At 32.0% G+C, this 15432-nt stretch overlaps 1 protein-coding gene across 1 annotated transcript; it reads left to right on the top strand.

Annotated features, from left to right (window-relative positions):
* Positions 1-4692: 4692 nt before the first annotated feature.
* Sox21a lies at positions 4693-13701 on the top strand. Its single transcript, XM_065503475.1, has 2 exons — positions 4693-5331; positions 12847-13701. Exons 1-2 carry the CDS (start codon positions 4799-4801, stop codon positions 13385-13387), a joined length of 1074 nt encoding a protein of 357 aa, XP_065359547.1. The 5' UTR covers positions 4693-4798; the 3' UTR covers positions 13388-13701.
* The last annotated feature ends 1731 nt before the right edge of the window (positions 13702-15432 follow it).

Genomic DNA, 15432 nt, shown 5'->3' with positions numbered 1-15432 from the left:
AAAGATAGTTCGGACCATTACACCGACACTGAATATTTTCAATACCAAAAAAACCTTATCAACATAGAGTTTGGGCCGTATCGTATTTTCAACAGACAGACAGACGGACGGACATAACTAGATCGTCTTAGAATAATCTGAGGACCCAGGTTATACATACTTTTTGGTGCTATGATCAATATTTCGATATGTTACAAACAGAATGACAACATCAATATGGATTCAAGGTTCAAGTTATTTAAACAAAACCCAATTTTGACTCAACCCCACAAAGGGTTAAACTTCTAGAATTTAGTATTTTTTTAGTGACCAAATCCTTTTTATATATTTCAGCATAAAATATTCTTTTAAAGAAAGAATTTAACTTTTGTCTTTAAAAGAAAAGTTTAACAAGAAATTTCTAGTTTGTTCCATTTTTAACTCTTTTAGATCTTTAACACAGTTATGTTTAGAGCGAAATTTCAAGTTTCTTTTAGTCAGAGTTTATAAAATTAAAGCCTTGATTTGCCAATTTAAAACAATTTAGCTGTATGCAGTTGTGATTAGGACAATTTATTACCAAACTACTTCCCGCTAGCACAAATATCATAGCTACAAGATATGAATTATACAGCCCAATTAAGAATAAAAAATCCGCGAAATTTTTTCCCCATTTCCAACATTGAATTTGAATAGGAAAAATGGGAAAAGGGGAAAACACCGGATTTTTTTTATTCATAGTGGGGCTGATAATCAGTATGGAATTGATTATTTTGCCTCGAGTTTGGATATTGGGGGTATGACTTAAAAATGCTGGATTTACAATAGATGGCGTATCTTTGGAACGTGGTTTTTGTTTTTAATAACTTATATGTACGTCATTTTGAAGGGTCATGCTCACTTAGTTATTGAACATTATAGTGTTAACAACAAAGTTTTTATTTGCTTCGAAAATTACGAAGCGTCATATGCGGAAAGTTTTGCTTTGCATCTTTAATTTGAAAACAAGTGCCCGAATGTGTTTCATCGGTTTCAATGTGCGAGAAATTGTTTGTTCGGTTCAGAAATGATGATCCTTGGCTTCCTTGTCTAAGGAAGAAAGAAGGAGGAATGAACAAAAAAGTTTCGAAGACCAAGAATTGGAGGCGTTACACCATGAAGATGGTTGTTTGAAAAACGATTTTGTATGTCCGAAATGCTGCTTGAAAAGAAAAGCAATTTAGACCAAATCATTACTTGCGATAATCCGAAGCGTAAGAGTTAGTATGTGAAGCCCGGCCAACCAGCCGAATCGACACCAAAGCCAAATATCGATGGCGCTAAGGAAATGCTCTGTATTTGGTGGGAGTAATAGGGAGTAATGTGGCCAGACATGAAACCGTAATATTCCATCATGGCAACGCTCGGCCACATTTTGCAATACCTGTCAAAAACTATTTAAAATGAAGTATTTGGGAAGTTTTATTTCAATCGCTTTATAGTGCAGACCATGCCCCGTCCGACTACTATTTGTTTCGATCGTTGCAGAACGCTCTCTCTGGTATATGCTTCACTTTGTAACAGAATATCGGATATTGCCTTGATTCGTTCTTGGCCTCAAAAGATGAGCAGTTCTTTTGAAAGATGGGAAAAGGTCATAGCAAACTTTGAATAAAATCCAGAATTTTTAAGTCATACACCCAATATTTCTGTAATAATACGGTTTATAATAAATTTGCGAAAAAATCTCTGTATTAAAATTGATCAACAATAAATCATTTTGCATTTGCTTTAAAAAAGTTTAGAGTTTTTTTCTTTAAGTATCCAAGAATTCATTAAATGTATCGAAAACATTCATATTTGTTGTCATTGCAATTTCAATTTATAAGAGATTTCATTATCGAAAGATTTTGTAACTTCACATACACAGTTAACGCTCCTGAAAGTCATTTCCCAGCAATTCTATGGGACTAGTGATTTTACCCATCATTTATGGTGTCAACTAGTTACATAACTAGTTATTTTAACACGTACATGACCCTTTGGATTAGTTAGAGACAAATGCAATACACAAGTAATGTTTAAAATGACTACACTATAGATTACTTAGAGACACTTAAGTGACACTAAAATAACTAATTGACTTCTCTCTGCATTACAAATAGCACATACGTGTCAAATGATCCAAAATATATAAAATTGAAGTCAGCCAAGTGATCAGATATTAGTGACAATTACTGTCTACTTGCTTAACTGCTGGGCTATTACGAGATGAAAATTAAGGTTGAATGTAGAGTATCAAAAACCGAAAACCGGTCAACCGGTTTTTTCATCTTTGTAAACTCCACCGGTTTCGGTTTTTTTAACTTTTCGGTTTTTTGACAAACCGGTTTTTGTAAGACGGTTAACCGGTTTTAATGAAATATATTTTCTAAAGCTCATTCAAACATATTTATGAAAAACTATGATACCATTTTTAAAAATTTGACAACATTTCGTAAAAGATATAAAATAATTGCATAAAGAATTCAAAAATTCTAAATTTCCATTAAATAAAAATTTAATATAAACCGGTTAACCGGTTTTTTTGAAGACAAAAATCGAAACCGCTTAACCGGTTTTTTCAAAAACACACTATTTCGGTTAAACCGGAAACCGGTTTTATAAATTTGCCGGTTTTTTGGACCGGCATCAAGCTTTACAGCTTGATGTAAAGTACTACTTTTTTTCTACTTTTATATATGTTCGTCGATCTTTGAAATATCTATCATTAGATATCCATATTGTCTATATTAATGACTTCGTAATCCAGATATAGATAATGATTGTCGTGGATTTTTCTTATAAGCCATCCATGAAGCGATTTTAAATAGCAACCGAACCGGGTCTATAGCAGATTTCAACATACAGACAGACAGACAGACGGACATGTCTATACGAACTCCGCTATCTATAACGTTCTACATTATATATAGTTAATGGGGTCGCAAATGAAAAATGTAGAAATTAACATCGGAATGACAAACTTATACATAACTCTCATGGTGAAGGGTATAATAACAATTAAGGGGTAAAAAATTATTTAATTTTTGGTACTTTTTTTCATAAAATAAAGTGTTTCTATAAATTAAAATAGAGCTACCACTACGATATTGAAATTTATTTAAATAAAATTTGTATCATTTCACAAAAAAAAGTACCAAAAAGGGTTAAAAAGGGAAAATAAATTTTATTCGAATTGATCCATCCCATTTTTATAAAATTTTAAACATTGATTCCTGCAGTTTTACAAAAATTAACTAACAAGGATTTTTAGTATAAAAAAACTCAAATATCTTAAATCGTTAATAATTTTATAAATACTGCGAATTTAGGTAAAATAAGCTCAATCTGACATGTATCACTGTATCACAAAAATATCCGCTAATTAGAATATTTTGAAAATTCAAACTTGACAGATATTCAAGAGTGAAACGGGAAATTGGTACTTTTTTTTAAATATTTTTAATTATTAAATTTAACGACATAAAATTTAGCTGATGGGCATCAGAGTGAAGTTAGAATCAAACATAGGGAGAAGTAATGGTACTTTTTCGTTTTTCTAATGGTACTTTTTGAATTTTTGTTATAATAATGTACCTAGAAACTTGAAAAAAAGTGAATGATAATAAACAAGTAAGAGAGCTATATTCGGCTGTGCCTAATCTTATATACCCTTCACCAAATTATACTTTAAAATAAATTTGTTTAAATATTTTTAGGTAAACAAAATTTTTAATTTTTTTTTTTATTGTTTTTCCAAATTTTTTTTTTAATTTTTTTTTTTTTTTTGAAAAAAAAATTTATGACAAAAAATATTTTTTGATGAAAAAAAAATTCGGTTTAAAAAATATTTTTCCTGATTTTGACCCATTGTAGGTCCAACTTACTATTATAGCCTTATCTACATCGTTGCAATGGACTTTGAAATATCTATCATTAGATATCCATATTGTCTATATTAATGACTTAGTAATCCAGATATAGATCAAAAATAGGTTAAAAATCGAGGTTGTCCCGGTTTTTTGCTCATATCTCCGTTATTTATGGACCGATTTTGCTGATTTTAAATAGCAAACTTCTCGAAAGCATGTCTGACAGAATTATTGAAGATTTGGATCCCGAAGATATCTGGGGTCTTCAGAAAATTGATTTCAACAGACAGACGGACATGGCTTAATCGACTCCGCTATCTATAAGTATCCAGAATATATATACTTTATAGGGTCGGAAATGAAAAATGTAGAAATTACAAACGGAATGACAAACTTATATATACCCTTCTCACGACGGTGAAGGGTATAAAAAGGGGGTAATTATTGGTACTTTTTCTTCATTGTTCTTTGCAGTCTAAAAAGGAAGATCAGAACGTATTTAGTTGACTTGAGAACTGTTTATATAAAATTATTTTACTTTAAAAAATCCTTTGATAGTTTTATTATGATTGGAGTAGCAATTTGGCTAGTTTTTAATATATTAAAGTTGTAACAAAATAAAACAAGTTGAAGCTTGTCAGGATAGAATTAAATCAAATATAAGATGTTTCTAAAAAGATCACAATAATGGTTCTAGTATTTAAATTAGTAAAATATTCTAACTTTAATACAGATCATTGTAATAATTCTTAAATTTCCTTAAACAAAATCTTAATCAATTCCCAATTTCTATTATTTTCAGATTCTTTAGCATATGACTAAAACAACCCAACAACAATAACACACCAGTTAGAAAGAAAAAACTTGCCACCATTTTATTTAAAACACCAAAGTTATTTAACACCCCCAATCTCTCCTACAACATCATGTCAACATTTTGTGCAATACTACATCAACATCAGCAGGAGCAATTGCGTCAGAGTCTTTCGCCACAACTGGCCGGATCAATTGTTAATATGAGCAGCAACAACAACAACCACTCAATGCATCAGAAACAATCAAGCTCTTCGCCAATTCTCAGCAGTAGCAGCAGCAACAATAATTACAATACCCTGACAATGTCACCCAATTCAAGTGACCCAACAGCAAACATACTCCAACATACACTGCATCTAAACAATGGACACATCAGCAGTCACAGCAACAATAACAATGGGGCAAGCAGCAATAACAACAGCAACAACACTAATAACAACAACAACAACACCATTCATCATAACGACCATATTAAAAGGCCAATGAATGCCTTCATGGTCTGGTCCAGAGGACAGCGACGCAAAATGGCGCAAGATAATCCAAAAATGCACAATTCTGAGATATCGAAACGACTGGGTGCAGAATGGAAACTACTTACCGAAGGACAAAAGCGGCCATTCATTGATGAGGCCAAACGTTTGAGGTGAGTGGGAATTGAACACAAAACAAAAAAAAAACAAAAGAAATAGATTTCTAAAGTAGTTAGGGGGGGCAGAAATAAAAGTCACATATCCATGCCACTACAATGTTAAATAATCGCTTTTTTTATATGGAAAACAATGGTCAGCTATTGTTTGATTTTTTACTTTTTTTTTTGTACAAGAAAAGACTTTAAACACTGTGAGTTATTTGAAAAATTCTAGAATAGAACAATTAATGCTTTACTGATAAGAAAACAATAGCAGGTCGCATAGAAAAACAATGTAAATGAAACTTATAGAACATAGAACTAGTTCCCCTTAAAGCCATAAACGTTCTTTTTCGGATTTGCGATTAGTTTCATATTTCCCTCACCAGATAAACTTCTAAGGAAGTGTTATGGAGTCGTCATCCCTTTTTTGTTAGACTTTTGGAAAAATTCTTAAATCAATTATTTTGTTTTGAAATTTTCACCGTCGGTTTTTTGAGAAAAAAAATTGGTTTTAATAAAAACGTTAGTTTTAACGTTTTAATGAACTAATAAAAAAACTGTTTATAGTGAAAATTTTTAATTTTCAATAAAATTGGTGTTTAATGGAAAACGTTTTTTTAGAGAAATATTGTATTTTTTAGTAAATTTTTTAAAAAACCGTTTTTATAGAATTTTTTTTTTAAAAACCGTTTTTTATAGAAAAATTTAAAAAAAAAAAAAATATTTTTTTTTTCGTAAAAACAGTTTTAAAATAATATTTGGTGAAAAACTGTTTTTTTTAGAGAAAAAATTTTTTTTAATGAAAACTTATTAACGGGTTTTATTAAAAACTAATAAAAAAACGGGTTTTTAGTGAAAATACGTTTTTTTGAAAAACGTTCTTTTAAAGTTGTATTTTTTATTGAAAATTATTTTTTTAGCAAAAACGTTTTTTCAAAAAATAAAAACGGAATTTTAATGAAAACGTTATTTGTTAACGGGTTTTGTTAAAAACTAATAAAAAAAACGGTTTCTAGTGAAAATCCGTTTTTTAAACCAGTTTTATTTTTTTATTGAAAATCAGTTTTTAAAGAAAAACGTTTTTTCGTAAATAAATACAGATTAAGGAGAAAACTGTTTTTTTTAGTGAAAAGAAAACGTTTTTGGAAAAAGGTTTCCTGATGATCTGGCCTAAGCACACTAAATCTTATCAAAATATTAGTTTTATATTCCCATAATAACTTTTTAATGAAAAAAAAAATTTGGTTTAAATAAAAACGTTTTTTAAAGAAAACACGGGATTTATTAACGTTTTTTATCAAAACCGATTTTTAATAAAAAAAAGGGGTTTTAGTGAAAATTCCTTTTTTTTTGGAGAAAAACAGTTTTTTAATTATTGTCCAATAAGGGATTTTTATTTTAGTGAAAAACGTTTTAATTTTTTTTTTTAAAAAATTTGGTTTTAATAAAAAACGTTTTTTAAAGAAAAAACGGGATTTATTAACGTTTTTTTGATCAAAACCGATTTTTAATAAAAAAAAGTTTTTTAGTGAAAATTCCTTTTTTTTTTGAAAAACTGTTTAAGAGATTTTTTATTTTTGTGAAAAACGTTTTAGGAGAAAACGTTTTAAGAGAAAAACGGGTTTTCAGTAAAACAGTTTTTTAAAAATTTTTTTTTTTTTTGAGGAATAAGCGTTTCTTTTCCATAAAAACGGATTTTAGTGAAAAAAGCGTTTAAGCGGAAACCTGTTTTTAAGTGAAACACGCTTTGGAATGAAAAACGGTTTTTAGTATATAAAACCAGATTTCTAAAAGAATTAACGAGTTTTCATTGAAAACGGGTTGTACTGAAAATAATTTTTTAGTGAAAAACGACTTCGAGTGAAACATTTGCTTTATACTCTCGCCGGGGGTGACTAGGGCATATTTCTACATTTTTCATTTGAAACCCCATAAAGTATATATATTCAGGATAGATAGCGGAGTCTGTTTGTTTGTCTATATGTTGAAATCAACTTTCCAAAGCCCCCAAATAACTTTCATACATGATTGTTATTTAAAATCGACAAAATCGGTCTATAAATGGCTGATATATAGCAAAAAAACCTTCACTTTCGTGAGAAGGGTATAATAAGTTTGTCATTCCGTTTGTAATTTCTACATTTTTCATTTCCGACCCTATAAAGTATATATATTCTGAATCCTTATAGATAGAGGATTAAGCCATGTCCGTCTGTCTGTTGAAATCAATTTTCTGAAGACCCCAGATATCTTCGGGATCCAAATCTTCAATAATTCTGTCGGACATGCTTTCGAGAATTTTGCTATTTAAAATCAGCAAAATCGGTCCACAAATGGATATGAGGAAAAAACCAAGACAACCTCGATTTTTGAATTATTTTTGACCTATATCTGGATTACTAAGACATTAATATAGACAATATGGATATCCAATGATAGATATTTCAAAGCCATTTGCAACGACGTATATGAGACCATAGTAAGTTGGACCTACAATGGGTCAAAATCGGAAAAAAAAATTTTAACCCGAAATATTTTTTTTCAAAAAAAATTCAAAAAAGATAAAAAAAAATTTAAATTTAAAAAAAAAATCGAAAAAAATTTTTTTTGCAAAAAATGAAAAAAAACAACTGGAAAAAAATTTTATTTTGTTTACCTAAAAATATTTAAAATTTTGAAGTATAATTTGGTGAAGGGTATATAATATTCGGCACAGCCGAATATAGCACTCTTACTTGTTTTTTAAATGATTTTTTTAGTTAAAAATATTTTGTCTGAAACTCCGTTTTTTAAGTGAAAACCGAAAAATTTTTCTAGTGAAAATCAGGTTTTAAGTAAAAAAAATTTTTAGTGAAAACAGAAAGCTTCAAAATAAAAACCATTAATTGACTAAACGGTTTTTTAGTTAAAAACATTCTTTTTGTGCGCTAAACAGTTTTAAGTAAAAATATGTTAAAGCAACTTTTGAAAGTGAATTTTGAAAATATGTTCGTTAAAATTAAAGGCTGTCATGGATTCAAAGTCACATCTTACTCTACACGATTTTGTAGAGTTTTACAGGCCTGTCACACATTTTGTTCGGAATGGTTTAAATTCCGTAGTTTTTATTCCGATCGATTTTGTAATAGGTTCTTCAGATTCCGTGAAAATTATTAATTCAAAAAATATTTAATAATTCCATATTTCTGATTTTAATTTGACAACGTTTTTAACCCTCTAACCGGCAAGGCTGCCTTTAGGCTGCTTTATTTGGTTATTTATAAGAGACAAACAATTTACTTATTGTGATAAACAAGAACGTGCACTTGTCTTTTGTTTGTTTTTATTCCAAAATATTTATTTTTTTTTTCAAACAATAACCTGGTATATTATTTTACCTCAAAATAAAAGTGGCCGGTTAGAGGGTTAATATTAAAACAAAAATGAAGTTTTTGGTACAGAAATTGATTAAAATTTGTAGAAAAACAAGTAAGAAAGTATGGTCGGTCAAGACCGACCATATAATACCCTACACTAAGTAAAAAAAACATTTTTCTTTTAAAATTTCAATAATTTATATTTTTGAGTGATTTTCGAAGGTGGGCCTAACATGGGAGCTATGACCAATTATGGACCGATCACCATGTAATTAGTACGTGTGATTTATGTCTATATTCAAGTTAAATATGTTGAATTTTGTGTGTATACTAACATTTTTGAGAGATTTATGCACGTTAAAGTGATTTTCGGAAGCGGGTCTGTATGAAAGCTATGACTAATTATGGACCGATCGTAACAAAATTTGGTGACATGAATTTTGTATATATAAAATTTATTTGGAGCGATAAAGTCCAATTTCGAGGGGACATTTGTATGGGGGCTAGGTGAAATAATGGACCGATTTCAGCCAGTTTCAATAGGCTTGGTCATTGGGCCGAAAAAATAATATGTACCAAATTTGATCAAAATATCTTCAAAATTGCGACCTGTACTCTGCGCACAAGGTTTACATGGACAGCCAGCCAGCCAGCCAGCCGACCAGACGGACGGACGGACGGACATCGTTTAATCGACTCAGAAAGTGATTCTAAGTCGATCGGTATACTTTAAGGTGGGTGTTAGACTAATATTTTTGGGCGTTACAAACATCTGCACAAACGCATAGTACCTCCCCACTATGGTGGTGTAGGGTATAACAAATAAATTCAAAGAAATATCAATTCCACTTTGAAAACTGAAAGTGGTTTCATTCCGAAAGAAATTTTCGTTTTACTTTTTCGAAATTAATTCCACTTTCGATCGGAATGGAATTCTGTGACAGGCCTGTTAGTGGCAAAATTCTGCCTAATATTCACATATTGATGATTTTTGTTTGTTTTCAATATGAGAAAATTATGTCAAACTCGAAATATAAATTAATATGTTGACTATATTCAAATAACCGTAAGTGTAAACAATTCCTCTAAAGCAGCAGTAGTGATTGTTATACATTCTTCCCAGTTTTAGTTTTATTTTTTTTTTGTTTTTTACACAAACAGACAATTACTTTTCCATATCTTTAGCAAACATTCGAAATATGTGTGTTAGAAAACACATATTATTTTGTAGAAGCCCATACCCTGGCTATAAGACAATTTGAAATTTAACGGAACAAAACCAATAAAGACACAAAACAAATATGAAACTAAAAGAAAACAATGCTTGAATTCAATCTAAACAAAAAAAAACAAATGTATTGAAAAAGCGAAGCCTCAAGTTAGACAGACAGACAACTTTTCCCCCTACCCAATCTATAATCAAAAAAATAAATAAATAAAAAAATATGCTACAATATTTATTTAATAAGTAAATAATTATTGTTTAAAATGAATTGTTTATCGCAGAACATAATAATTTAACAAATGTTTGAAATTATTTACAAATGCTTAATTTAAACTGTCATAATCCTTTTTATTGATTATTACAACTTAAAATGTCTGCAAATAAAATAAAATTAATGAATGAATGATTTTAAAAAGAAAGAACGAATTTCAATGTTTTATTAAGTAAACAATGATTGGTAAATAAAATTTATTAATAAAATTTTGTTTAATTTTTTGATAAATAAAACAATGAGTTTTTCAAGCAATAAAATTCTCAATTACAGAGAGACAAGAACATCCCAGCAGTTCTAGGAGACTGCCCCGTGACATTTAGGGTGACAACTAGTTACATAACTAGCTACTAGACTATAGACAATCCCATTTAATTTAATTCCTAATAAGCCAACTACTTGAAATGAAATTGAAATTCATCCTAAATTTCTTCAAGTGCATTATCTCTTGTCTTGCATACTTTTGTCCATAACTATGAAAAAAGGTGTGTTTTATGACTTTCCTCTGGACAATGTTTATTTACCAAACATATAGAGCATACATACACTCGTATAATATAAAAAAAAAATACTATACAACTAGAGATAAGAACTCAGGGGATCTAAAAACAAATTTAAATTGAAAGAATTCAATTGTCTCAATTGAACAATAAATGCTTAAGAAATTAATACTGTTTACAATTGATAACACAGGCAGATATTTAAAGGAATGAATTGTTAATAAATACCTTAATTATAATATAAGTCACGTCATAGCTGTAATCATGTAATAGTCGTCTCCTAATAGCGGTTAAGTCATAGTGTTTTAGTCAAAGTTGAAAGTTGTCCAATTAAAGTCGTCTAGTGAAAGTCGTCTATTCAAAGTCTTCCAGTTATAGTCGTCTAATCAAAATTGTCCAATCAAAGTCTTCCAATCAAAGTCATCCAATCAAAGTCTTCCAGTCATAGTCGTCTAGCCAAAGTCGTCTAGCCAAAGTCTTCCAGTCATAGTCGGTCAAAGTCGTCCAATCAAAGTCATTTAGTCAAAGACATCTAGACATAATCGTCTAGCCAAAGTCTAGCAATCATAGTCGTCCAATCAAAGTCTTCCAGTCAAAGTCGTCCAGTCAAAGTGTCTAGTGAAAGCCTTCCAGTCAAAGTCGTTCAATCAAAGTCGTCTAGTCAAAGTCTTCCAGTCATAGTCGTCTAGTCAAAGTCGTCCAATCAAAGTCTTCCAGTCAAAGTCGTCCAATGAAAGTCTTCCAATCAAAGTCTTGCAATCAAGGTCTTCCAGTCAAAGTCGTCCAATCAAAGTCATCTAGTCAAAGTCATCTAGAGAAAATCGTCTAGTCAAAGTCTTCCAGTCATAGTTGTGTAGTCAAAGTGTCTAGTGAAAGTCTTCCAGTCAAAGCCGTTCAATCAAAGTCGTCTAGTCAAAGTCTTTCAATCAAAATCATCCAGTCAAAGTCATCCAGTGAAAGTCTTCAGTCAAAACAATTCAAAGTCGTCCAGTCAAAGTCTTCCAATCAAAGTCTTCCAGTCAAAGTTGTCTAATCAAAGTCATCTAGTCAAAGTCATCTAGAGAAAATCGTCTAGCCAAAATCTTCCAGTCATAGTCGTCTATTCAAAGTCGTCTAGTCAAAGTCATCCAGTCAAAGTTATCCAGTGAAAATCTTCAGTCAAAGCAAGTCAAAGTCTTCCAATCGTCTAGTCAAAGTCGTCCAATCAATGTCGTCCAATCAAAGTCGTCTAGTCAAAGTCTTCCAGTCATAGTCGTCAAGTCAAAGTCGTAAAGTGAAAGTCTTCCAGTCAAAGCCGTCCAAAAGCCGTCTTCCAGTGAAAGTCTTCCAGTCATAGTCGTCTAGTCAAAATCATCTAGCCAAAGACTTCCAGTCAAAGTTGTCTAATCAAAGTCATCTAGTCAAAGTAATCTAGAGAAAATCGTCTAGCCAAAATCTTCCAGTCATAGTCGTCTATTCCAAATCGTCTAGTCAAAGTCATCCAGTCAAAATCATCCAGTGAAAATCTTCAGTCAAAGCAAGTCAAAGTCTTCCAATCAAAGTCGTCAAGTCAAAGTCGTAAAGTGAAAGTCTTCCAGTCAGAGCTTTCCAATCAAAGTCGTCTTGTCAAAGACTTCCAGTGAAAGTCTTCCACTCATAGTCGTCTAGCCAAAGTCTTCCAGTCCAAGTCTTCCAGTCAAAGTCGTCTAGTCAAAGTCGTCTAGTCAAAGTCGTCCAATCAAAGTCGTCTAGTCAAAGTCTTCCAGTCAAAGTCGTCCAATCAAAGTGGTCTAGTCAAAGTCTTCCAGTCAAAGTCGTCCAATCAAAGTGGTCTAGTTAAAGTCTTCTACTGAAAGTCTTCTAGTCAAAGTCGTCTAGTCATAGTCATTTAAAATTAAATAACGAGGTTAATTTTAAGACCAACTTTTTTAAAAAAAAAGTTAAGTTTTTTTTACACTTCAAAACAAATACATTCCTTTAACTAGCTGCTTTCAAGCTAGAATCAAAATCATAAATAAATAAATATTATTGTGTATAAACACAACCATCAAACACATGTTTCCCTTCTTATCAGTTTTTTGTTAATACAATTTATACTACATAAATCATAATTTACAATTAAATCATAAAACGAATAAAACAAATGACTCATTCATTACCCACAATTATTAACCCCAACTATTATCTCTTTTGCAGAGCCCTACACATGAAAGAACATCCCGACTACAAATATCGACCGAGACGGAAACCAAAAACTCTTAATAAATCGCCGGTACCGGCTGGTCACAGCAACAACAACAACAATGGACAAAACCCCAAAGACTCACACATGAATGGCAACAATACCGGCCATCTATCACACAAACAACATCACTCCAATGGTCATCAACACTCTCCAAACAATTTAACATCACAAAAGTATAATTTTGGTTCTCCCCTGGAATTGACACTAAACATGCCACAACGTGTAGCAAATGCATTTCCCGCTGCTTTATCACACTATCCCTTAGATCCTACCATAGCTTTGGATTTACAAGCCCGCCTACAAGCCATGTATGCCGGCAGTTTGTATCATCCCTGGCGTTATTTTGGCTGCACCCCACTAATTAGTCCCGAAACACCACCCTCTCCACCCAGCAGCAATAGTACGGGCATCTCTTCTTACGGCTGCATAAAATCGGCCAAATCATCACCAACTTTAGCGTTGCCCTCACAGGCACCGCCTAATATTATTTGACCAACTCCTTTACGTTACGGAGCCGTAGAACCTGCCGTTTGAGAAATTCCTTGCAAAGGAATCGTTTTAATTAAATGTTTAAGAAGCCGAACTTAATCCGTCAAGTCAAGTCAAAACAACACTGAACAACAATTTCCAATAGCTAAACAAGCTTCTTTCTGTACCACAAAAATAAATGAATTTTTGCCACAAGGAGTAAAGAACACTTCTTCCAATATGTACTATATTAAAATGAGATTTAAATTAAATGAAATTTGAAGGCGAAAAAAAAGTATATATAAATGCGCTTAAATGCATAGATTGGTATATTTTTTGTGATAATGTCAGTAAATAAATTTAACAAAAAAAAAAATGGAAAAAATATAAAAAAAAAATTATAAAAATTGGAGTTTTATTTTGGAAAGAAAAGGAAACCAAATAAATAGTGAAATTATAGTCAAGTCATACTCGTTTAGTTATAGTAATCCAGTCAAAGTAGTTTAGTCAAAGACGTCTAGTCAAAGTCGTTCAATCAAAGTCGTCTAATTAAAGTCTCCTAGTCATAGTCAAAGTCGTCCAACCAAAATCGTCTAGTCAAAGTCATCCAGTCAAAGTCTCCTAGTCATAATCGTCTGGTCAAAGTCGTCCAATCAAAATCTTCTAGTCATAGTCGTCTTGTCAAATTCTTCCAATCAAAGTCATATATTCAAAATTGTCCACTCAAAGGCGTTAGTCAAAGTCTCCTAATCATAATCGTCTGGTCAAAGTCTTCCAGTCATAGTCGTCTAGTCAAAGTCGTCCTATTCAAAGATGTCTAGTCTAAGTTGTCCACTTAAAGGCATCTAGTCAAAGTCTCTTAGTCATATTCATCTAGTCAAAGTCGCCTACTCCAAGTCTTCCAGTCAAAGTCGTCTTCCAGTCAAAGTCGTCCAATCTTGTCAAAGTCTTCTAGTCAAAGCCGTCCAATCAAAGTCATGTAGTCAAAGTCTTTCAGTCATAGTGGTCCATTCAAAGTCTTCCAGTCAAAGTCGTCTAGGCAAAGTCGTCCAATCAAAGTCGTCTAGTCAAAGTCTTCCAGTCAAAGTCGTCCAATCAAAATCATATAGTCAAAGTGTCCCAGTCAAAGTCGTCTAGTCGAAGTCGTCCAATCAAATTCATCTAGTCAAAGTCTTTCAATCAAAGTCGTCTAGTCAAAGTCGTCTAGTCGAAGTCGTCTAGTCGAAGTCTTCCAGTCATAGTCGTCTAGTCAAAGTCATCCAGTCAAAGTCGTCCAATCATGGTCGACCAATCAAAGTCGTATAGCCAAAGTCGTCTAGTCGAAGTCTTCCAGTCATAGTAGTCTAGTCAAAGTCGTCTAGTCAAAGTCGTCCAATCATGGTTGACCAATCAAAGTCGTCTAGTCAAAGTCGTCCAATCATGGTTGACCAATCAAAGTCGTATAGTCAAAGTCGTCTAGTCGAAGTCTTCCAGTCATAGTCGTCCAATCAAAGTCATCTAGTCAAAGTCTTCCAGTCAAAGTCGTCTAATCAAAGTCGTCTAGTGAAAGTCCTCTAATCAAAGTCGTCTAGTCAAAGTCTTCCAGTCATAATCGCCAATGCAAGTCGACCAAAAAAAGTCATCTAGTCAAAGTCTTACAGTCATAGTCGTCTAGTCAAAATCCTCCGATCAAAGTCATCTAATCAAAGTCCTCCAATCAAAGTCTTCCAGTCAAAGTCTTCCAATAAAAGTCGTCTAGTCGAAGTCTTGCAGTCATAGTCGTCCAATCAAAGTCATATAGTCAAAGTCTTCCAGTCAAAGTCATCTAGTCAAAGTCGTCTAATCAAAGTCGTCTAGTGAAAGTCCTCTAATCAAAGTCGTCTAGTCAAAGTCTTCCAGTCATAATCGCTAATGCAAGTAGTTCAAACAAAGTCATCTAGTCAAAGTCTTACAGTCATAGTCGTCTAGTTAAAGTCGTCTAGTCAAAGTCGTCTAGTCAAAATCCTCCAATCAAAGTCTTCAAATCAAAGTCCTCCAATCAAAGTCTTCCAGTCATAGTCGTCTAGTCAAAGTCTTAGAATTGTCTAGTC

Source organism: Calliphora vicina, chromosome 3 (genome assembly GCF_958450345.1).
Source record: "Calliphora vicina chromosome 3, idCalVici1.1, whole genome shotgun sequence".
NCBI classification, from domain to species: domain Eukaryota; kingdom Metazoa; phylum Arthropoda; class Insecta; order Diptera; family Calliphoridae; genus Calliphora; species Calliphora vicina.
The sequence above is the reverse complement of the archived record's forward strand: the minus strand, read 5'-3'. Positions and strand labels throughout refer to the sequence as shown.